Genomic DNA, 26,155 nt, shown 5'->3' on the forward strand with positions numbered 1-26,155 from the left:
TCTGCTATCATGGATTCTCCAACCTGTTCCGCTGGACACATTTAAAGAGGAAAGCATAGCTTCCAGTTGTAGAAGTGCTGAGCACTAAACATGTTGTGTGGTGTAAAATTATCAGATCATAACCTCTTTTAATGAAACGTTTTTGAATTATGCTTTTACCAACTACAGCTTAAAACTGTCCAGAACATGGAGTCTTACGCCCTAAAACGTCCTAATTAAAAGACATTAAAAGTCTTTGTTCCGTTCTTTTTATTCGCTTTATTACTAATCATTGTATACAGTTTTACCATACGCTGTCTGTATTGTTCCTATTCTACATTGTAGAAATAATTGAACTTAACTTAGTGATATGCTCTTTATATTAGTTTTAGCACCGGTTCAACAGAAAATTCGCAACAAATTGTGTACATGTCATACCCTCTCTATATGTATGTACTGCACATTAAATACAATGCCGTCATACACTCTCTATATGTACTGCACATTAAATACAATGCCGTCATACCATCTCTATGTACTGCACATTAAATACAATGCCAGACAATTATTTCTTTTTCATCAGCCTTTCGTGCTGAAATTCGTAAAGGTAATGTATGGCATATATATAAACACGCGTCTGCTAATTAGATTAAAAACCTGTGTAAAGTGTAATCATCTTAAAAAAAACGATGTTCAATATTTCCATGACAATAGACATAGACTGAGGATTGTTTACCATCAATTTAGCAAATTTTGAGTTGTTATATTATATAAGAGAGATAAACTTACAATGCAATATTCTATACAATTCACAATTTACTAATACGTTCATAGTTTGACATCGATAGAACATTTTAGTACATATATATCACATAGAAATCACATAAGTAAACAAACATTTTGCTCTTTGAAATAGTCCACCAATAGATAGAACATTTTGTTACATATATATTACATTGCAATGACATAAGTAAACAAACATTCTGGTCTTTGAAATAATCTACCAATAAAAAGGTGTTCTTAATTTTCATCAAGTATCAAATTTAGCACATGATGTGAGACGTTGAACTGATCTATACTGGTTTCTTTTCATATATTCGTCTCTTTTCTTAGTTTTTTACTGTTGCTTCGTTTACTCGACCGAACGACAGCAATGTCTTCAATTTCCGTCTTCGTTGATTTATATGATCTTTTGGTTTGATCTTCTTTAGGTGCAGCTATAAAATAATTTGAGGTATATATATATAAACAAGGAAACTGTAGATACAAAACATAAAAGACACGACATTTGTTCAATATAATTTGCAAGTACAAGTAAGGTAAACTTCCCGTTTAGGAAGTCAATATATGGTATTTCCTTGCGACTTGTTTCTAGTTATATCTTGGAAAGCAAAATCATTACTTTATATATTGTGTAATTATATGAAATTTGCCAAGTTAAACTTAGATGATATATCTAAATTTCTACCATGCAATTGATTTTATGCCTCACCAAGCTTTTCATTGTCTGACCAATCTGTTACCTTAAAATTATTAATAATTAATATTATTATGAGCAAGGAAGTCGAGTATACACTTTATTGTATTCAGTCAGAATTATGGCCTCTTTTCAAATCAATCTATTTCCTGTTTTGTTTTGAGGTTTTGTTCAGGTTCATATGAAAGCTTTTATTCATGCTTACTATTGCATAAATTGATTTGGAGCAAAATTTTCAGGGAATTGATAAATTAATAAAATTTGATATAGATCTTGAAAAAAAATGAACAGTACAAATAAGATATATTTTTACAATGATGTATTTCATTTAATGAAACAATGCATATTCTTATGCACCAGGGACAATTATGTACTTATAGATTCCAGCCACGCAATTTACGAACGTTTTTAAGGAAGAACAATCCGTTATAAAATAAAAATTAAATACATGTAATGAATTATAATTCTTGACGATATCATTTATGAAAACTTACTTTCAGAACGCTCAAGAACAAGTGTAAATGGTGTTTTTAGATTCATTAATAACATATACAATATATAAATGTGTCTGTTATAGTCTATGGCAAAATGTCAACAACAAAAAAGTTTTGTAATAAGTGATATATTTTTTGTTGTTGTATTTTTTTCAAATGTTGAAACACACAGACTGTCAAAATCTGTGCGTTACATTTTTATCATCGTTATTGATATCAAAATTGTCGCTCCGAATTATGCTATTTTCCATTTTCTTATCAATTAAATATTTCTCTTAAATGTACTGTACGCCAGTTACATGTTACATAAATGTCTGTAAATCAAGTTCTAATTAAATTTTTAATGTGTCTTTAAGACGGAGTTATTTGTACTTAAAGGGAGATAAAACTCTTATAATTTTACAAAATTGAATATAAATTATTATCTCTCCAACCAACATATTACCTTAAAATGAACAACATACATTCTTTTAATTAAAATACGTCTAAATCAACCATGCTGAATTTCTTATAAGGTGATATTAACCATTTAAGCAATGAAGACACTAAATAAAGGAAGGTAAAAACTGAAATGTTTCCTCATTTTTGTTTGATTTTTTTTTTTTTTTTGCTTCCTGGCTTCATATATATCAAACTTGTAAATCATTAGCATTTATTTTAAGGTCAATGTAACCTTTGTGTACTATTATCAGTATTTATGTATTTGTTTTTTCTTAGAAACGAAATAAGATTTCGGAGAAACGAAATGTTACGAAATCTTATTTCGTTTTTACGAAATAACATTTCTTTTTTAAGAAATATATTTCGTTTTTTACGAAATACATTTCGTTTTCACGAAATAAAATTTCGTTAACATTTCGTACTTACGAAATGATAATTCGGTTTTACGAAATAACATTTTGTTCCCGAAATAACATTTCGTTTTTACGAAATACTTACAGTTATTACGAAATAATATTTCGTTTTTAAGAAATAAGTATTCGTTTTTACTAAAAAAATAATTCGTTTCTACGAAATAAGATTTCGTTTTATTCAAAATAATTTTTTTTTTAAGAAATCCGTTTCGCTTTTACCAAATACATTTCGTTTTCACAAAATAAGATTTCTTTTTAACGAAATACATTTCGATTTTTGTTTTTTACGAAATAACATTTCGTTTTTACGAAATAACATTTCGTAAAAACAAAATCCCCTTCATTAAAATGTTACCGCTATCATAATCCTCTTCACCAAAATTACAGGGTTATCAAAATCCCCTTGTTTGATTTTATTTGAGAAAAATATTAACCGAGATAACTTTCAAGTTAATGTTTGAGGAATTGCGTGGTTTCTATTTTCATAAAGTTGTAATAACCCAACTCAACTCAACTCAACTATTCTTTTATTTCAACCCTGGTACATTTACATATACAGCAAGGGCATAAAACAAAACACATTGTCTTTATAATATACTGACAGTGGTGCCGGAACAAGATAGATATAAATTTCATAATTTTAGAAAGAAATTATATGATAACTATAACAAGAAAGTACGTTATTCTTAGAAGGGGGGAGAGACATAAAATATTGAATCAGCTACGCTCGTGATCAAATTGGTTTTCCGAAAGTAGTTCTAAATAAAGAACTGAAAGTAGTTCTGTTCTAATTATAGTAAAGGTCAAACTATATATAGTCAACATATATAGTCAACATATACAATGTAAAAGTTGAAGTGGATTTTAGAAGAAATTTTTGTAAGTAAATATACTTTGAGTTTACCTATAAACGATTTGGAAAATAATTTTCAATATAGTCAACATGTACAATGTAATCTAAAGGAAAAAAGATATTTTAAGTACAATGTACTTTGAGTTTACCTAAAAACGTACAATTTGTTTGTGAAAAAGAATGTCAATGGAACTGAATTAAAAAAAAGATCCATTTTGCGAGTTAAAAACCATGAACATCATGGATAATAGATACATTGCTTAACAACAGAAATTTATCCATAGTTTAGATTACTTTCAATTAGCAGCAGATAAATATCAAACTGCAGTTAAATGCTGGCGGTTACATACATAAAAAATAATATTAGCTGACGGTTAATAAACCAAATAAACATTATAACAATGGTATCGAGTAAGATGAATCTGTGAAACATTATAGATATATAGACATCAGTGCTCCAAATTATAATATGTTTGCTAAAGACATTGTATTTACGTGCTTAATGCAATAGATATTTGAGTAAAAAAATAAAATAGAATGGTGAGAGTAACAAATAAGATGAAAAAAAACCAACAAAATTTATTTTTTTTATTACAGTAATTATCAGAATAGATCTGAAGCAATTATACTAATTAAATAATCAACAACTTTATTTGAAATACAAATACCAATTAAGCAATGGCAAACTGTGAAAGTAATAATTGTAAATTGTTTAACATAATAAAGAAACACACCTTCAATAACTTGATAACACAGAAGATTAAAAAGAAACACTTTCGATAAATTGTTAACACCCTAGTACAACTTCAAAGTCAATTAATGTCTGTTCTTTTACTCATTGTTCTTACAAAAGGGGGTTAAAAATTGTGTCTATAAAAATGTCAAACTGTTAACAAATATTGGTTAACATCAAACAGAAAAATCATAGCCCATTTCAATTATCTCTGTCTAGAAACTGAGACATTATCCCTATATTTTAATTTGAAAGAGGGGATTTTGATAGCCCTGTAATTTTCATGTAGGGGATTATGAACAGAACAGAACAGAACATATCTTTATTTTCACCCAGGTATCACGCAGAATACAACATGGGGTATAACAAAGAAACATTTGCAAGTTCAACATTGAATTTTTCCGGTACAAGAGAGTGACTGAAAAGAAAAATGTTATTGCTACATGTATACTGTATAATATAACAAATTAGAGAGTTAATTACTAAGTACTGACTGTATATGGTACATGGGGGAGAGACAGCTATTACAGATAGTGAGTCTCAGATACGTTTTTTGATTTTGACCTTATAATACGAAAATAGTTCCTTTATTAATTTAGCAACAGTCATTCTAAAAATAAACTACAATATATACATTGTATAAGCGGTGTTTGCACAAAATAAACACGGTCCATTCATAAAATATTATAGTACACAAAAATTTCTTAAAATAGTTTCACTGATGTAGACTGTGTAAAATTTATTTATCATCAAGTAGGTTTCATAATAGTATACAGGCTGAAAATAGGACTAAATCCTAGCACGAGAAAGTTGTTATTACTTGCAAAATCTGGGTAAAAAAGAAACTTTCTCTATAATAAATACAATTATGGAAAGGAAGAAAGAACAAATATCTTTCGAGTTAATAAGGTCAAGTTATCGCTGTGATTGTCTAGCGACATACATTTCAAGTACATATATAGTGGTATTAGTGCTACACAAAATTAGATGATATTTTTTCTTCAGAATTTACACATTTATAGTGGTATTAGTGATGTACAATTAGTTGAATGTTTCCATAATTATTTTCAAGAATTTACACAAGTGTTTGAGTGTAATTGAATTCTCAGATGCTAAATACAGCTTCAAAGTTAGATGTGGTGTACCACTTAGCTCCTGAGTTTCCCCATCAATGTCAAAATGCTCATTCAAAAATTTATCTGGCGGTACAAAATCTTTCATTTTAGCATTTTAGCTACCCTTGAATTTGTGTCCTCGGCCAGCTGAACAAATTTTTATACACTGCATACTTTAGTAATTTTGTTTTCAAAGTCATTCAATCATCAGGATTGAAAAACCTAGAATTTTCAGGGGGTAGGTAAATAGAACCTAAAATCAAATCTTCATTCAAATTTGTTAAGTGCCCGCAATATATATTCAGAGCTGCTTTCTAAAAATTTCGTATAAGGTGCAAGATCGCTACGCACATAAACACCAATACCACCAGATTTCCTAAAATATTTCTGCTTTCTATGTTTAGACAAAAAAACAAAACAAAATTATCTATATCGACAATGCCCGTACTATCAATATGAGTTTCTGATACACAGAAGATGTCAAACGAATTCACGTAATCAGTAAAATCTGGATAATTTAACCTTCTTTTAAGCCCACTAACGTTAAGACAACCAAATTTGAGACTGTTTATATTTCTTAGTTTATCATTGTCTAACCCCCGATTGGCCTATTTTCTGTAATTTTGTGGGGATGTATTTCCATGGCTTTACTTGAGTTCACATTTGGCTGATTGTCCCATGGACGCTTAAACGGTGGATTCCTATTACTATCACTGGCACTATAACGTACTGGCGCATGGTTCCTCGGACCTTGTCGTTGGGGTGAGCGCGATTCTGGCCGCCTTGATGATCCACGTGCTCCCGCATACTTCGATGCGCTACGCTCCGTAGATGCACTACTCGACTGGTCACGCACTGGTATTGTATCCTTGCGCGCACGATATTAACGTGATGACCATGGATCAAAACTGGTAAATGTGGGTTTATCAATTACTACTCTATTTTGCTGCATAGCGAGGTACTAGTTGGGAAACATGTCCGCCACCAGTTTACCATCCATTACGAGTTTTGCGGGGTATATGATACTCACACGACTTCCTGGAAATGCTGCTCTCAGTTCTTTAAACTTAGGCCACAACTTGCGCCTTGCAATTTCTATTTCGGGAGGAAAGTCACGATTAATATGGAAGTTTGTTCCCTTCAACTTGTTTGCATTTGAAATAACAAATTCAGTGTCCCGTGAATCAAGAAAATACACGATTATCGGTCGGGTGAAGCCTCTTTTAAATCTACCTAATCTATGCGCTCTTGGAATTGCTGGACACGGCGTGATGCCAAGCTCTTCTTTTATGAATTTGGCAATCTGATCGGAACACTTCTCGCCTTGTTGGTCAGAAATGCCCCCAAACATAAGGTTATTTCTCCTGTTGCGGGCCTCCATATCTATGGATTTATATTCAAGCAAGGTCATTCGCTGCTCATGACCCGAAACTTGTTTGTGTAGATAATGTACTTGATTTTGCAACTCTAGACATTTATCAACTTTATGATTGATTTCATGCATTTCAGAATACAATTTAGAAAGTTTATTTGAGACCGAAAGTTTATCATAATTTTCAAAATCGTTTTGGCCACTCCTACCACTAGAGCTTATTCTATTACGCTTTTTAGAATTTCCAACCTTTTCCCATTCTGAATCGCCGTCACGCCCATGGCCACTGGAGAAGACATCGTCGTCATTTTTTGATACGTCCAATGCTTCGAATGCATTTTGTGTAGAAATGTGTGTAGCTTGTGTAGCTTACCATACTGTCTTTATTATATGAAATGTCACCAGAGGGAATGTTTAAATCCATTTGTACACTCATTTTAATCCAGTATTTTGAATATTTTAGTAAATTTCCACCACTGTCTAAAATGTCTGACCACCCTAATGACCGGAACCGGAATAAAAAAAAAAGCCCTAACATTTTCATGAAGTGGATTATGATAGATCTGTAAAAATCATAAAGGGGATTATGATACCCTCTGCAAAAGTATGAAGGGGATTTTGTAACACCCTGTCATTTATCAGTGGAGGGGATTTTGATCAAGGGGATTTTGATTGTCTCCCTAAGGCAGTACGGCTGGAAACAAAAGCACTTGTTCACTGTTGCGTCCGTAAAAATGTTGTTTCTTTTTTTAAATTGTGCGAGCGCAAACGAGTAACAAAAATAAATATTTTGTGTGCGTGATTCCGAAATATCGAGCGGCAGAGAGAGAAATTAGATAAGTATCTAAATTTAAGTTAATAGAAGATGACTTTGGTGAGACAGGCAGTTATCTTAGTTTTTTTCAGATGGTACAAATGGCTACTGCTATCTGGACAAAATAACAAAACAAAATCAAATGAAGTCCTATTGATACATATTTGAAATATATTACGGGTTTTGTGAATGACTTTCGCACCAAATTGCCAAACATCCTCCAAAGTTTTGGTTTCATCTTCCGGTGTTGGGATAGATTCAGTACCTGGAAATACAATGATAGTGTAATTAAAGATGTATTCGTTCGTTTTGCGAGTAACTGAAAATTAAAACCTATTTTTTGTTTGTTTACATTATGCCAGTACAATATCTTAATTGTGATGATCATGGTTAGGCAGGTCATTTTATCTTTTGGGGATGAACTAATTCCAACATAATACTTTTGTGTGGAATAAGTAGTATGTAAAGAAAACGAAACAAATAAAAAGTAAGATACTGCATCTGGTATTCTGAAGGCTAATACGTATATTGACGCTTTTACTGTGACCATACCGTGGACCATAATTATGCTGTTTTGTTCTACTACTAGTATACTATAGCATAAATGTTTGCGATGGATATCAGAACAAAAAAAATATTTTAAGATTTCTAGCAGGTACAAATAGTCTACAATTAGTATTTTATACTCTTTGTCAAAAAGTATAGGGGTGTAAACATTCAGAACATAAAAAAGGCATTTATAGGGGATTCATAAAACAAAAGTGTATTTAATGAGCAAATTATAATAGAAAATAACTGTTCTAATATGTGATATGCAGCTCAAACTTAAGGCCGTGCGAAATTAGATCTATGTTCCCATCATTTTTCAAAACCTTCGAAGCAGGCAGAACGAAGTATGAACGAAGTATTTATAAGTTGATAAAATGATCATTACTTCTTGGTAGCTTTTACGCCGGACCCTTGAAATATCGTGCCAGTTCTGCATACGTATGCATTTTTAAGCAGTCGTATCATGTATGTATTATTTAAGTTGAAATGGTTTAACACTTATGTAGTTATTATACGTAATTAATAGAAATGACTATATTATGAATATTTTTATACGCCATAACTGGCATTGTTATCATTCTCAAAATTCAAAATATAGATCCAATCTTGTTTGGCCTAAATACAAACCTTCATCAAAATAACAGCATGGGTTGATAAGGTTTGGGCAGGTCATTTGCAAAGCTGGTGATGAACGTCTTTCTGTTAGTTTTGACTTTCTGTCTGTAGATAAATTCATATACAAGTTTAGGCTCATGAACTGTGTGCAAAAACATGTACTGCCTCAGTCAAGCATCTTTTAAACTTTCTACACTTTATTAAACAATGAACAGTTTTGATAGAAATGTATTTGAGATAATGATTTATAAACTTGAAACTGAAACTTTTATTTTAATTAAACGCCTATTTCAGACAACTATATATTCAATGCAATACCATTATTGCTCCGAAAATAAAAAAAAACCTAACCGTGTGTGTGGTAAAACAATGCAGAAAAGAGTGTTTTCAGTTCAGATTCATCTCAAACAGTCTAAGGATTTAGACTGCCTGATACTTAAAGATATTTCATTCTAAAGTCTCGGACCAAGAGTACTAAAACTTCTGTCATCAATGAATTTCTTTTATTGAATGGAACAGCACAACACCCCTCTCTAGTAACCAAATACCTCAAACCTGGTCTACTGGGACGATATGGAGTTGAAAGCACAGTCAAATAGACATAGACAACATAGAAGTTGTACATAAAAGACAGTAAATTAAATCTTGTCCTGAATTTGATTGGTAACAAACGCAGGTCATAAAAGGCTTGCTTAGAAATGTCTAAATTTTGCATACATATTTTGAACACGTTGCATTTTGCTTTTTTCACTTTCTGCTATACCGAAAAGTATAAAATTGCAGTAGTTCAAATGCGAAATAACAAGTGACAAAACAAGTATTTCTGCAGCACTCTTTGTGAGATATTTACGAATGTTCTTTATCTTTAAGTAGTTCCACATAGTTGTACGACATTTCGTTTTAACGTGCTCTTTAAAATTCAGAGTCTCATCTAGGAAAACATCCAAAATCTTAAACTTTTGATCTCATCACTAGCAATGCTAATCTCCTTGATACAACAATCATTCAGTTTTGCATTAATGTTCATTAAAAAAAAAACATGTGTCTTTGGGTTTTAGATTTTCTTACCTTTCTTTTTGATTGATAAAACGACATCAGCGGTGAAGAAAACCTCTTTCATCACATTGCGATCAAGACTGCTTGAAAAAGATTTTCTAACACCAGCAGCCTCGACCTTTTTGTCAATGGTCTTTATTCCCTCTTCAGTTGTCATTTTGTCATATAGATATCCATTTCTATCCTTGATATATCCTTTCAGTACCTCATATCTGTAACATGTTCGCTGTAAAATATTTCTGATATACGTATTGTACAAGCTGCATGAGAAATAAACGAAGCTATGCTCTCCGATTAGGACTAGTACCTACCTTTCAGTAAAGTTTTATAGCTCAAAAAAAAAACAAGAAGATAGAACCTCAGGAGTATTGAGTACAAAAGACTCAATCATTTTAACGCTGTTAATAGTGCCTCATACAAATTCTTTCGGCGAAACTGTATACATTAGAAGCACTATATCCTAAAAAAAAATTGACCAGAAGGGCGTCACAACGCTATCTTTATTAACATGCAGCACATCGTCATATGAAATTGAACCCGAAGTTGCCTGTTAAAGGCGTGCATTGTGACGCTACGTAAGAACACTTGCTTTTCATAATGATTGGTAGAAGGTGTTCGGCGAGCTGGAACCACGAATGTGCATACTAGTAACAACAGACGTAAAATATATTATTAAAATATTTCTTTCGGCGAATCGTCTCATTAAATATAGAGACAAATATAAATTGAGTATTATTTTGTATTTGTTCTCAAAACTAATAGATCGTTTTATCTGCACTAAAGTTGATACACTCTTACTAATATATATTCCTTTTAGTGTACTGAAAGGAGGCACAAACCTCTATGTCAAAATAAAATCACCTTTACAAGCCTCCATGTGATGCTTTTTAGACTAAATAATTTACCTGCACTGTTAAACGTTACAATTCATTTTACTAATGAGGTGTTAAATTGATTTTTCAACACATAAGCCCATGGGAACACATGAGTCAATGATGCAAAAGTTTTTTTATAATGAGCGAATATATTCTTTTATCTTAGTTTTAAAAACATCTAGAACAGCCTAATATATACATCAAAATATTTTAATTTGTTTTCTTAGCTAATGTATTATTGATACCTGACACTGATCTGCAAATTAGCAACGTGAGCCAAGAAGTTTCGTTATTTACGACCACATGTGTAACAATTATCTCTAAAATTCATTTAAAAATATATTAATAAACAAAACCTGCATAAAATACAATATAGCAAACTCGTAAGGACTAGGAAAAATATTTTTCAAAGCCTTTTTGTCTTTTTTTTCTATCTAACATGTTTTCTAAATGTTTCAGAGATTCTTTACAACATACAAATAGAATACCGTTGATAATGTAATTCTTTAACACAATTTAAACTAACCAATAAGGATAAGTTAAACTTCTAGAATGTATAGCAATTAATTACATGTTAAGTCTCTGGCAATATTGCGTTAATAAATTCATAACGAAAAATTGTTTTAACTTACCTTACACATTTGTTTTAAAACTCTCCTGATACAAATAAATCATAAATTAAATCTCATTATCTATTAACCTTTTTACTTACCCTGTTTTGCCATTTTTCTCTAACATTTCAAGCAAATATGTTATCCTGTCTTTCCTGCGTTCATATCTATAGAGATCTGTTTTAATGGTCTTACAAACAAGTCTTCTACTTTTCAACAAATCTAGAAGCTCTTCGGTTATTTCTAGTTCTTCACAAAGTAAGTCTCTCAATTCTTAAATGAAAGCTACTGCATCAAAACAACAATGACGAAAAAACGTAGACCCCATTGCTCGTCACAGAAAAGTCACCCGAAATGAGTGAAAGAACAAAAAAAAGTACCAGAAAATATAGTATGTCTGAGTGTAAGTACAGGGAGACTCAATGCCGCCATGGGCCATGTGAAGACTGCTGTTGTAATAATTAACGAAAGCTGCAAGAAGATACTTTCGAAGCATAGAGCGCAACCAAACAAATTGATAACAGATAGCAGACTCGGTTTCTCGGTTTGAGTTTATTCATGGGCGGTAATGAAATGTTTAAAGAAGTTCACGCCCTCTAGCACCAACTTCAGTAAAAACTATTATAGATTCGCCTCCATGATCCTAAAGGACCATGGAATATGATATTATTGAGTATAAGTACGGGATGGCTTAGTTGTATAATCAAAGTTTTACACGCAGCTTGTATGATATATGGTTGCCTTGGTTACTGAAACGTTGACTCGAACTATTTCCTGCACGCCGTTGTAGCTTCTACTCTCTTTCAGCATTCTGAACCATAAGGAAGACAGTGGGCTCGCTCTAAACATATTTCGTGCTGTATCTAACAGAATGACCTGTCTGCATGAAACTAAGACTAATAGTATGTCAGCGTGACTTGCAACTCAACCAAACAGATTGTACAACCTTAATGTCATATATGACTTACTGTCCATTTGTTATGGTACTGCATAATTATGCCGCAGCAATGGGGCGTACGTATGTCAGTAAACGCTGATATCAAAACAATATATCTACTATAAATATTAAATAATCGGTAGTTTTCTTCAAAACTATTTGCTGCTAGTGAGGCTACATATATGAGGCTGCATTTTCAGCAGACAAGAGAGTAAGAAATAAAATCTGTAAAACGACCAATTTACGAATATGGATACTAACCTTTTGAAATTTGTGAAGGGTTTGCCAATTCAATAATAGCTTTGTTGTTCACTTAAAAATAAACATAGATTTATCTTTTGTGAACATGCTACTAAATGTCAACCGTCATACCATCAGTTTTGTAATAATGAAACACTTTGTTCTTAAGTGCCGGTGTAATGAAGTATTTCGACCCCCATAGAATAACGACCCCCGGTCCTTATTCTATAGAAAATGTGACTCCTTTCCTGTAAAATATTGACTCCCTTTATAAAAAACTGACTCCCTTTGAAAACTCTATAGAATAACGACCCTTGGTCATTATTCTATAGAAAAACTGTCCCCTCCAAGTAAAATACTGACTCCCTAAAGATGACTCCCTTCGAATCTCATAGAATAACGACCCCGGTTATTATTCTATAGAAAAAGTGACTCCTTCCATGTAAAATACTCACTGCCGAAATTACTACATTCGAACTCTCATACAATATCGATTCCCGGACATTATTCTATTTAAAATAGTTACTCTTTCCGTGTAAAACACCGGCTCCTAAAAAGACTTTCGACGATAATATCTATTAAAAAGTGATCCCCACCAAACCTAACGGACAATTTGACTAGATCTACAACTCTAATACCCTCCATTGCCAATAGTTAACATTTTGATTGTACTACTACTACTGGTGCAATTACTTCGATTGCTATTACTACATGTACTTCTTCTTCTTCTACTACTACTACTACTACTACTACTACTACTACTACTACTACTTCTGCTACTACTGATACTACTATACCTGCTTCCACTAATACGTCTTGTACATCTACCTCTTCTTCTCCTGCTGCTGTTGTTGCTGTCACTTATTCCTCTGCTGCTGCTGCTGCTGCAACTGCCACTACCACTGCCACTACTACTACTACTACTACTACTACTACTACTTTCTATTGTTGCCGCTACCGTACTTTACTGCCACTGCTAAGTATTGCAACTTCTATTAATACTACGTTCTATGCTAGCAGTTTCTTGTGCAGTTTTCTTCTGAAGAATTACTTCATACCGGTATGCAGGGATTATTGACACTGGTGTGTTTTGTGAACGTATTGTGAATTGTTATTTTCCTGAAAAAAATGTATACACCAAGATACAGCGTCTAGAAATAGAATCCCTTTTCCCGTTGCGGAATGCTCTGATTTCTGTGTCAAGTGATGGTATCTGGGGCTAATGGTCAAACGGAAGGACGGACAAGTGCAAATCAATAAGCCCCCTTCCCCGAGTGGGGGCATAAAATGCAGCAACTAGGCCTTAGATACATGAGTTATTACGAAATTTGACCAAATGACCGGGGGTCTTTTTTTTATGGGAGTCAATATTCTTCGTGAGGTTCAGTTTACTTCCCGTGGGGGAGTCATAGTACTATGATCTGGAGGTCATAATACTATGACCGGGGTTCAATATTCTATGGGGGTCGAAATACTTCATTACACCGGCACATTCGCATATTATCCTATTCAGTATAATATCGTAAGATTTAAGTTAATATAAGCACGTAAAACTTATTATCTGTCAAACTACATTCGTAATGATCTAGCAATTAAACTATTGTTTTCTTAAACTTGTGTTTTACAATAAGAAATATAAATAGTTAGAAAAATATGTTATTATTTCTTTCTAAATAACATAAAAACAGTACCAAAATCTGGCGGTTTTGGTAATATATATATAGTTAGTTTGTAGATATGCTCTCCTTCTCCTATATTTTCAACTTCATTTCTAAAAACCTCTGGAAGAAAATCCTTAACTTCTCCTGAGCGGCACTTTTGTTCCAGTATGTTCCAAGAGTCAGAGCTTCTCGGACTTATCTGAAAAACTATGGAACCATCTGTAAGGTCGTCCAGTGTAAAATCTGAAAATTACCCATAGTCGGTTGTGCTTAGTCTTATCTAAATTCTAGTTTAAACTTCTTATTCAACTGTTACTATGCATAAACATGATTTTTAGTAAATGGAAAATAAGTAGGGACCAAAAGTGATGAATTTTAAAGCTATTTAAGTATAGAACGAATATGCTTGTGCTTCAAACTACACTATTAATCTATTTTATACTAATTTATTTTAGCTTGACTGGTGAAAGCATGAAGCTTATCTGAATCATTGCCAAGACTCGTTGTAATGATCTTGAGATAAACAAGTACTATTAGCAGAATTAAAACCACTATCGTTACAATTATACTTTATTTCGAGCTGTTCATTTTTTTTCCCAAAAAAATAAATATATTATCTTTAGTGAAGCAGAAACAAAATGCATTATTATGTATCATTTCATGTTTTTCAGTGAATTTTCGAAGTATTAGAATGAAATATATCTGCTGCTATTTTCACAGTGAAAATGATCAAATAAATTTTCCATTAGTAAAAGACTATAAAACTGGTAAACTTGGTCAAATATAAATAAAAAGAAAACTTTTTGATTTACATAAGATAAAATATCTTTCACTCATGAACACCATATCTTACATTTTCACAAGTTAAATTATTGCAGCTGATGTCCACTCGTAAAAGACATTAAACAATTCCAAAGATTCCGTTATTCAAGAGAAATATCTGACCTATATGATTCTGTATAGCTTCCTTTATATGTAATTCGTCTTTTCGAATGCGTTTCACCATGCTGGATTCATCAAGCTGCTCTAAGTTTGACGTCAGCACTGGGCCATCTTCTGATTTCAAATCGTCTACAACGTATTTATAATATAACATACAGTGTCTATGTTACTTTACGTTCTACAATATTCAATACTAAGAAAAAGAGACTGACGTGAGACATTAAAAGCTACACTGAAATTGTACATACTGAATTTTGAAAGCAATAAATTATATTTGTGTCACTTTTTCTATGTCAAATAAAATTAGGAAGTAGATTCTTCGGAAACACAGAAAGCAAGCAAGCAAATAATAGTAAACTCGGTTTGATTAAGTCTGACCATAAGACGAAATGAATTGTTCAACATCCCTAAAGCGGAATTCTATCATACAGATATACCAAATTGACTCCGTGTTTTGATAAGTGCAGAGAAAATAACAACACTGATTCCTTGTTCGGGGAGGATTAAAAGTCACTGCAATAATATTTGTTATGTTCTATGTTAAAATGATACAATAGAAAACTGTTATGGAGTCAATGTACCTCAAATTTGCTTATTTTCGATTGGTTTCGAAATTACAATTACAGTTACGTTACAATAACTGTATACCTTTCAAAAGTGCATACTTTCTCTTCGGAGTTTGTTTGCTAGTTATATCTTTTCCCATCTCTAGTTTCTTTACAAGGTGTGCCATCTGTAGTGAGGTCAAACACTTACAAACATCTTCGAAGACTTCTTTCGAACACAATTCAATAGTTTCCACAAGTTTCTGAACTTTGCTTTCACTGTCCATCGAACAATTTGCAATATCCGTATGCTCACGAATACTAAATATCATTTTGGACAATAATTGATCATTCATTGGATCAATAAAGTGATTTCTGTTAAGATTGCTCAACAATATTTCTCTGTCATTTTTTGAAAACTTAAGACGTGGCATATCACTGTCTGGTCTATCACATATTTTACGAGATGATTTATCCAAACGCTGAAAAACTGGAATCAGATAACAAATGTGTCAATATACATACCCTTTTTGAAATATTTGTTCACAAACTATGAACGGTGTAAATATAAAGGACTACAGGGAAAGGAAAGGTTGGGTGCGCACCATAAACCGGTTTAAGCTCCCCAATGGTGTTTTTGCCACTGACCGTTCCAAGGCGGTGCCCCACTGTGTTTCTTTGTTTGTTCGTTTTGTCCTGATGTGTTGGCTGTGTGTGTGTGTGTGTTTGTGTGTGTGTTCCTTTGTTTGTTTGTTGTGTCCTAATGTGTTGGCTGTGTGTGTGTGTGTGTGTGTGTGTGTGTGTGTGGTGCACGCGTCTGCGTGCTGTGGGTTTCGTTTTGAGGAGGCTGCGTTTTTGGGGCGTGGCATTCCCTGTTTGATATTTGTCTTTGTTTTTTTTTTTATATATTCTATTGAAGGTAAAATAATAATTATTTTTATGGTTATATTATTTCATCAAATGTCATCCTGAAAGTTATTTCCTTCTATTTCCTTCGAAGGAACAATTCTGGTAGAAGAGAATCGTGGGTAGGAAAAGGCAACAACTGAACGGTGCTCATGTGGAAAATATTCTAGTCATGATACATAGCATCCGGAGATAGATTAAACATTTTGATACTTTTTCCGAATGTATGTATTACTTCCTTTTGGTTTGTTATATGGAAAAATGTAGAAAGTAGGTGTAAAAGTTAAAACATGGTATCTATATGTTTATTGAAGGTGTAACTGTGTATGCGTGTCATATATGTTGATTATGAAGTGTCATCTTGTTTCTTTAGACTAAAAGTTTCTCCAATAAATCTTTTCATACCAATATTTCATTTTGTTTTTGAATATTCGCTGCTTTTAGTGCATGCTAGCTATGTCGTGGGAACGAGTTAGCTATTTCGTGGAACAACTTTCTATCTCGTTCCCACTTGTTCAACACAAGTTTTCAGTTACTTTAATTAAACTGGCAAATTGGTTTTTAGTTATTTTGAATCTTAATTTAGTTGCTCCTGAATTTCAGTTTGGTATATTTTTACACATTTTTTACCATATGGTTTTATTTTCATAATTTATAACATTAGTCCATTAAGCAATGATATTGTAATTTTCAATGTCTTTCATTCAATTGTGATATTAGCTTTGAGATTATTTCTTGCTTCCATTATATCTGTAATAGTAATTTATTGAAGTTATATTTCAATTTATTCTTCTGAAAAGTCTTTATAAGTGTGTTACTTAAGTTCAGTATTTAAGTATTAGTATTTGTTTTCTACCTATTCATACAATACTGTATATTAAGGACTACAATGGAAATAAGAGTATTGAGCTTATCTTTACTCTTCTTTTGTGTTATCCTTGGCATAAAATGTTTTGTTGCCTGGCACATTTCAATTTATATTCATACAGATTTGTTTATTGTTTGTTGTATGTATATGATAATTTGCCATGTTATATATATTCATTGTATGTTGAAATAAATCAGTCAAATCAATCAATCAATCACGACATAGTAAGTGGTTCCCACGACATAGCTAACTCGTAATCACGACATAGCTATCTCATTCCCACGAATAAGTCAACCAATCAAATTGTTTGTTATATTTAGCATATCTGTGATCATCCTTCGAATCACTTCGGAGGGAACCCCTCTTCTCACCATGAAACCTTTCAAGTCGTCTTCCGTCATGACGACTTTATTACAAAGCGAAATAACTTTTCATTTACAGCAAATAAATATAAATTACTCATGTTAAGCAAGATTTGGTTGGTTGACTAGCTCGTGGGAACGCGATAGCTATGTCGTGGTAATTATTGCGCTTCTCTTTTTATTTCAAAACAATATTTTTCTTTTTTAAACTGCACTTCTCTTTTTTATGCCGTTCGACTTATTAACTCGTAATCACGACATACAAAGTCGTTCCCTCGAGTTAGTAGTGGGAATGACAAAAAAAAGAGAAGTGCAATTTAAAAAAAAATATATTGCGTGTCACCTCTGTGCCACCGTAAGTGAGCAACACTGAGAATTTTAAGTTGTACTTTACGCTGTTGGTTAAACTATGTGATACCAAGAAAGAAATTTCCATCAATCTTTTCCCAATATTTATACATAATTAAATATGTAAAAACACCTTAAAACATATTACTATGGATGATCAGGAGAATGATAAATCATGTCGTCGTCGTCGTAAATGATTTTCAAGACGAACATTTTTATACTTAAATATGTTAAACCAATTTTTATTTCCCGCTATATTATCCGTATTGTTCACCAACACTATGTTCAACTATGTTCACCAACAATACATTCCGGATATATTTATTTAAAAGAGTACTTTTGCTACTCTTGATTTTTACAAACCTTTTATTTCAATATCAGTTGCTGGTTCTTCATCCAGTTTTTTGGCTTTGTGGCCATCCTCTTTCCTTAGGAAATGGGTAAAAGCATCATGCAATTCTTCTGTACCTATTAAAACCTAAAAATAAATGTAAAAGTTAGACTTAATGGCATCTGCTCAAAAGCTCTTTTACCGACAGTTACGATGTTTAGATAAAAATCAAGAAACCCGAGGCAAAGTCAAGCAGCGTTATCCAAACGAATGTAGTAGAAAATCTGAAGGTAGAATGATGTGGCTACATTTTGAATAGATATAAAACATCAAAATATAAATGTACTTCGTTACAGATTTAATCACTAATTACGAGTTAATTAGAAAATAAAATTTAAATTTGATGAGCACTATCACATCCTTTGTTATTTCGACTGGATGGGAATTTAATCATAATGTAACATGTTTAAGATTGCGTAAAATTAAAGTGCTCAGCGTGCCATGTGTACCTACTGAACTGAAAAAGGTAATAAAAAGGTCCAAACGCTTACTCTTTTCAGCAATTGTTCTACGGTATTTCTTCTCCCAGGTGATGCCATTATACATTCATGATCATGGTGCGAAAGTAACTGCGGGTCATGTGAGAATAGACAATTAGCTATTGCTTTTGCTGTTGTCTGTTCCATTTCGTCTTTGATCCAAGAATAATACTTAACAAGACTTACTTGTTTCCTGATTGCGTCGTTGCTAAGGAAATCTTCAGCTTCGTCGGCTTCATAAATGTAAATCATAATTATATGACATTGCTTTAACATTTGCATTGTTATGTAAGTAATCCATTCCCAAAAACGTGTTCAAAATTTGATAAATAGAAACACTAAAATAGTACACCGCTGTGGGACCGAAATCTCGTTTGGGGAGTAAAATTCTTTCATATGACTGGCTTACGAAAGAAGGCCGGTGGTTCTACCTAAATTCCTGCTCGTGCCTGAAAATGTGCATGGCCGGGCATCATTTAAATCTGAAAAGTCCCCATATGCCCTGTAATGTTATCGCTGTGACGTTACGTACAAAAAAATAAATTAAAGATAAGTGTACGTAGCATTGAAAGATAACAATCGTTTTCTTTCGTTCTTACATAAATATTTGGCTTCCACTTCTTGTTGTAATAAGTTCGACCTATCAACATTTCCTTCAGTGTATGCACACGTTTTATGAGACTTGTGTTCCTCTGCAAAAGCAAAGTTAACGTTGATTACATATGCTTAAATGGGTAAGATTCTTTTGGGGGGTTTAAACATTTTTTTTTTATTTCAGTATTTATATACATATACAAATATACAGACAATCACATATAATTACAAAGTTGTATTTAAAGATATCAAAACAAGTTTTCGCATGTATGTAAATTCATCCCCTTGATCCGACCGATCAAATGTTTATACTATAAATACGTTTCCATTGTACGTTTATTAGAAGATTATAGACCTTGATACTCTTATTTTTTATTTAAAAAAAATAAAACAAACATTAACTGGAAGCAACTTGAAACGTACAATTTTAAGTGTATATCTATTTTTTCATACGAACGAATTTCAACACATGTCTTAAAGTAGTATATTGTCGTTACCTAATTCAGGTGTAACAGATTCCTTCTTTGACTCAAGACTACTATGTGATTGATTCGTTGACAACACCTCTTCTAGAAATATAAATGTCAAAGCAATAAACGCAGTATTTCAGTGTCATTAAGAAAGCACAAGTTTTGGTGACTATCTCAGCTTAAAATATAGCTAGGCACCTCAAAATATTTAAAATTAGATTTTAAAATTAAAATACAGGTTATGCGAAAGCGACCGTAACAATGCAGGAGAAGCATGAGAAGTCTGCGCATGTCATTTACGGTGCGCGCGTGGTTGACCCCGTAAATAACATTATCACTTGTTTCAAAAAAAGTTCGTTTTATTATAATAAGTAAACATTTTCGTCCAGTTTTACATATCTTGTAAATTGATATAAGGAAGACGTTGCTGTAAAATTTTAACATTCAATTTTACACAGGTCTTGAAATTTATCTGAAAGTTAAAACGGGCATACTCTTCTGTCTAAGTGAAGAATGCTTCATTAAACAGGACATTTTGTTTAACAAAGAACATTTCTCGTTTTCTGAAAAATGTTCTAATTTTGCTGAACACCGTTTATCCATATCAAATTAACGGTTGACATTTTCATGTCTTTAAATATTATATATTTTGCACTGTACGAAGTTTTGTCGGTCTCATGTCCTTAATCTAATAGTCTTTTATTTGTGTAAAGCAATCAGTTTCCTGGATTCTAAACTTGTACTGACTTTACATCCGCAAGTAACTGACAACTTCTCCACGTGAATCAGATGTGGAGTACGAAAACGACTTGAAACGAAATTATGTTTATTCAAATCGTTGCCTTGTCACAGAGAACAAAGGCCTCGAATTACAAACCTCTTAATTAATAGTACTCGTTACTTTCAATACCAAGAAGATACAAGGGTTTCATATCCTCTCGATGGTGTGTGTGTAGTGTTTTGCACATACTTCGTTGTGTCATCTTGGCGCGCGCCTAATCAGGGTATATACCTCGGTCGAATTATTTTGCCCGGATCGGGGAAATACAAGAACAACAGAAAGAATACAAAAAAATCAGTATTTCTAGCAAAGTACTAATATTTTTATTTGATATAGTTTATATTTTTGATTTAGTTTACCTATATATTAACAATACAACACGCCTTCGTATCATGTGGTCTGTTTTCCCGTTGCAAATAAAGCTGGACTTTTATACATGTATCTCACAAAGTTGTCATGGTGGTATGAGTATTCGCACTTTCTTAACAAAACGTTATCAAAACTTCAGTGCTTTCTATTGTTCTTATGTTATCTCGGTGTATATTATTTATCCCGATCGAAATGATATACCCTTGGAAAAACTGCCCAGCCTGCTAAGATTATTTTACCAAAACTATACTAGAGAACCCAATTACGCTACTACTACGCTCGCTCGCAGGTCTAGAAACACAATATAAACCTATTCCTCGAACAATAACTATTACATACAGATCAAATTATTGAACACTAGGACTTTGCATTGCTGTTTAGTGCAAACTGTGACAATTTATGTATTTCATCTCGTTTTATACTATATTTCCTCAACTAGCCAAGCCATTCCTTTTTACACCTTTTTCATTTAATGACAATTTACAAATTGAGAGAGTAATCTACTTGTATAAATATTAAAAAAGCATTCTGTTTCATAAAACTAATGATGTTTTATATCTGTATTTGTTATGTGTAAATAATTCTTGTATAGAGTTATTTTCAATATGTGAGGACTATTTTCTTTAAAGAACAAAACGTAACGTGTATATACATGTTTTATAAATGTGATAGTAATAATAATAATAAGAAGAAGACTGCCTAAGTTAATAAGATAATCCAAGTAGCCTATTTTAACGAGCATGGTTTGTTGGAGTATTATGATATATATTGTCAAAAGAATATACAGGTTTGGTTATGTCGTATTGCTGTTTGTTTGTTCTGTTTTATCAACATGTTTTCTATTACACTTGTTGAAATTCAAATTGGAGGATATCTGGATAGAAGACAGTGATCAGCTTCGAATGAATGCGCAGATTGGAAAATATATTCGTAAATCGTAAGTCAATGACAAATGCATAAAAAGAATTGAGTGAGTAGAAAACACAACATACCACTTTTACAGACATCTCTGTACGATGTTTTTGAACTACTGGTAAACCCCTTTGCTGATCTATTTTCCGTATTATGTCCTGAACTTTTGCTAGACATATCTGGAGTTTAAATAACATACATTATATGACCTTCAGACCTATCTCGGGGTTTGTAAATATAAATGGTTTATACATTTAAAAGTGAGAGCTTAAAATTAAATGTTTCAGATTTTGCGGAATTTCGTCATCACATTACACCATTCTATTTCCATATCTCTTACATACCTTTAGTGGAATATGTATAGTTCTGAAAAATGGTGCTGCTCTGATGTTTAAGCTGTAATATGTCTGAGCACATGCCTATGTCTGAAAATATTGAGAAATCTAAATTACATATAATTTATATATCCACTGTGCCTAAAATTGTAAATCAATATTAATATATACTTTATTTATCATAATGCATTCATTTCTGTCGCAGTCAAGGCAATTTTGTTACTACTTATATAGAAGAAACTTTACTTGAAAAATATTGAATAATTTTATCTTTGACAAATTCTTTTTGGGGGATTTTTGAGCGTATAATAATTTCACATATCACGACAATATGATAAGACCTTTGAAAAAGTAAGTATTTGTTCACCATACAGTGTAGTACAATTCGGGCTCGTATATAAAGCAGCATCGAAACTAATCTTATTGGGTTAGTGGACTTGCTGTGACATGTGCGTGTTTGTTTGTACTGCTAGGCGCTTTGCCGTAATTGGTCTGGTATACTGTGGTGGTGATTTAGTTCATATAAAATTCTGTCTACTATATAATAATTTATAATGCGAACTTGTATCCTAGCGGACCTCACGTATGGGAAACTGTTCCGAATTCAATTGTATCCCTTAATGCAAACTATCTCTATATATTCAATGTATCCTCAAGATCCAGTGAACTTTCAGAGAGAGAAAATATAGCTTCTTTGGTCCCAATCAGTTAAAAAGACTAAAATGTTACTACTGATTTGTGAGACATGAAAACAGAGATTTGAGTATATATATGCAAATGTTGAACAAGTACGAATGTGTAGTACAATTTGGGCTCGTATATAAAGCAGCATCGAAGCTAATCTTATTGGGTTAGTGGACTTGCCGTAATTGGTCTGGTATTGTGGTGGTAATTTAATTCTTATAAAATTCTGTCTACTATATATATATATATACATGTGTATATATATCATAACAGACACCCATTATAAATATGCAGGATAATCGTAACTTTCTCGTACTTTACTTACTCCTAACCATGCAAATATTTTAAGTAAATACACAATTTGCCTTTTCCAGAAGTCACACATTTTTACTGAATACAAGATTACACTATCTAACGACAGTGTTGCATCATGAAAAATCAATAAACATTTTATACAAACGAAGATTCAGTGTATGAAAGCAGTGCTTACCTCGGGAAGTTGATGTCTAACAAAGTAGATCTAACATAACTGTTAAATAAACTCCTGCACCAGGTAGTCTATTATCAAAATATATTCATTTATCACTTTTAGACTCATATGGTAAAAAATTACTGGTTTACAGGTCACCTCGATTAAATTTTAAGTTTAACGAAATATGTTATATTATGTTTTGTATTATGTTTTATCTAAACCATTTAAAGTCTGTGAATGGAACACTGCTTAGGCAAAAAAAAAATGAAAACAAGATATGATAGTATAATTAACTTCGTATACGCGTTTAACCAAAACGTCTGTGTTATACCGAAACAAAGCTTACACGTTTAAGACACAAATGTTTCGTTTATCATGGAACAATTTTAGAACTTTAGCTGAAGAAGTCAGGCAAAATGTATCTGCCTGTATTTCTACCAAATAATTCAAATGTGTGAAATATGCAGTTTACTTGGTACTAATTCATTTTGAGTTTCATTCAAATCCTACCAGAAGTAAAGTTGGAAAAGTAGTCCGGACAAACTTTATCAAAATAAAATAGAAATGATTGTAACACTACGAATAATATAACAGTCTTGGAAAAGACAGATGTCCTGAGTGTCAGTTTTGATACTTTCCCTCATTTATATATGTTGATGTATCCCACGCAGTATCTCACGGAATATATCTTTCTCAGTCAATATATATGTGTTCCTTGGAAGTTATGCACTTCATGTCTCCTAGCTATGACTTAACGAGAATTCTGATATATGAAAGAATTAAATGAACTCCATGCAGGAACTCTTTTTGAAACTTGGTCAGAATGTTTGTCTTGATGAACCCTAGGTCCAGTTTTGATCTGGGTCATTTGGGGTCAAAAACTAGGTCACATGGTCAAATCAAAGGAGAAGTTTGTGAACACTCTATATGAAACTTGGTAAGAATGTTTGTCTTGATGATCTTTAGGTTAAATTCAAAACTGTGTCATTTGGGGTCAAAAACTAGGTCAGTAGGCCAGATAAACTCTGATGAGCGATATTGGGCTATTATGGTCCTCTTGTTTGTATATAATTATGTATGCTTCTTATAGTGTTTATTCGCGGTAGAAAGCGCCGAACACTAGCTCAATCCTTCTAGCGAGGAGTCCAACCGTGCTGTGAAAAGCGGATCAATGCTGATATGCGAATTATGATGGTAGGGTGTAGAACCGGATATCGAGTACGAACTTCCGTTGAAGTGGGCATGCGTCATGCATATATTGCGTACCCAAGAAAAATCGTACCGAAATTCACCAAACTCACCCTATCCTAAAAGGATATGACCCAGTCTGAATATAATTCAAGCTGCTTACAGGCTAATTAATGTTTCATATAGTTCTCTCTCATGGGAACAATGACCAAGCTGACATATGGAATATCGCATGGATTATCTGGAAGCAACATGTTACTATTACCTTTTGCCAAAAAGACAGAATACATTTGCGTTGTCAAAACTGACTTAAATTATCCTGACATGGGTTACATCCTGATGCAATGCAACTAGTTGACTTCTTAGTTCCCGGGGGCCTCCGTGGCCGAGTGGTTAAGGTCCCTGACTTCAAATCACTTGCCCCTAATCGATGTGGGTTCGAGCCTAACTCGGGGCGTTGAATTCTTCATGTGAGGAAGCCATCCAGCTGGCTCACGGAAGGTCGGTGGTTCTACCTTGATGCGAGCCTGTGATGAAATAATGCACGGAGGGGCACCTGTGGTCCTGCTCCACCATAAAAGCTGGAAATTCGCCATACGACCTAATTGTGTCGGTGCGACGTTAAACCCAACAAAATAAATAAATAAATAAATTCTTTGTTTCCATTCTTGTTTCAGGTCCTGTAACTAGTTCATCCAGTCTGATTTATTCCTGAAATATCACCGTTTAGGAGCCTCAGAATCCTCAGGTTTAACTAAAAGGGGTTCACAGAGGTCATATTGCCTTCTACCCTCTTGCAACAAACGACTTACGCATAACGTATAATTATAGCTCAGTCGACTCAGCTGCCTGCTGTAACTCATATAAAAGGCAGTCCCGTATTACATATACTCCCTGAATGAATGGTCTAGGGAGGGATGTGGCGATGCTGTGCAATGTGTCAAATGCGTTAACAAAAATAACTGCCGACAGATTTTGTTACCATTTTCGATGAGATGCCTCTGTTACCTTTTGCGTGTCATTCTAAGTCCTCTCAGATTCACTTATCTCGGAGTAATCAGTTTGTTTGCTCTGAGTAGATGCAGCTTTAATTAATAATTTCCAAGTATTAAGTGTGTTGACTTTGAGTAAACTTGGAATCAATATCTCAGAGTATACAGTTTGTTGGCTCTGAGGTTCCAACTCGGCAGCATCCAAGTCTGGTTAGAGAAAATCATCAGAAAGTTCATACCATTCAGCAGCTTACATGGCCTGCAGTTCATTATCCTTGGTCG

General features: G+C 33.0%; 1 protein-coding gene across 4 annotated transcripts; it reads right to left on the bottom strand.

Moving 5' to 3' along the window:
* Positions 1-244: 244 nt before the first annotated feature.
* LOC128559419 (uncharacterized) lies at positions 245-23,854 on the bottom strand. Of its 4 annotated transcripts, XM_053550913.1 has the most exons (16): positions 23,712-23,854; positions 22,547-22,627; positions 22,283-22,381; positions 20,168-20,239; positions 19,676-19,768; positions 19,089-19,309; positions 18,570-18,684; positions 15,826-16,212; positions 15,181-15,306; positions 14,266-14,478; positions 12,596-12,646; positions 11,499-11,670; positions 9,924-10,123; positions 8,868-8,960; positions 7,870-7,956; positions 245-1,196 (listed from the first exon to the last, which is right to left on the bottom strand). In XM_053550913.1, the coding sequence occupies exons 2-16, from the start codon at positions 22,617-22,619 to the stop codon at positions 1,069-1,071; spliced, it is 2,130 nt and encodes a 709-aa protein (XP_053406888.1). In that variant the 5' UTR covers positions 22,620-22,627; positions 23,712-23,854; the 3' UTR covers positions 245-1,068. The 4 variants fall into 4 exon arrangements, 3 of the variants coding, with proteins under 3 accessions (XP_053406888.1, XP_053406890.1, XP_053406889.1); XM_053550915.1 differs by lacking the exon at positions 22,283-22,381; XM_053550914.1 differs by lacking the exon at positions 20,168-20,239.
* Between the last annotated feature and the right edge of the window lie 2,301 nt (positions 23,855-26,155).

Source organism: Mercenaria mercenaria, chromosome 9 (genome assembly GCF_021730395.1).
Source record: "Mercenaria mercenaria strain notata chromosome 9, MADL_Memer_1, whole genome shotgun sequence".
Classification (NCBI taxonomy): Eukaryota; Metazoa; Mollusca; class Bivalvia; order Venerida; family Veneridae; genus Mercenaria; species Mercenaria mercenaria.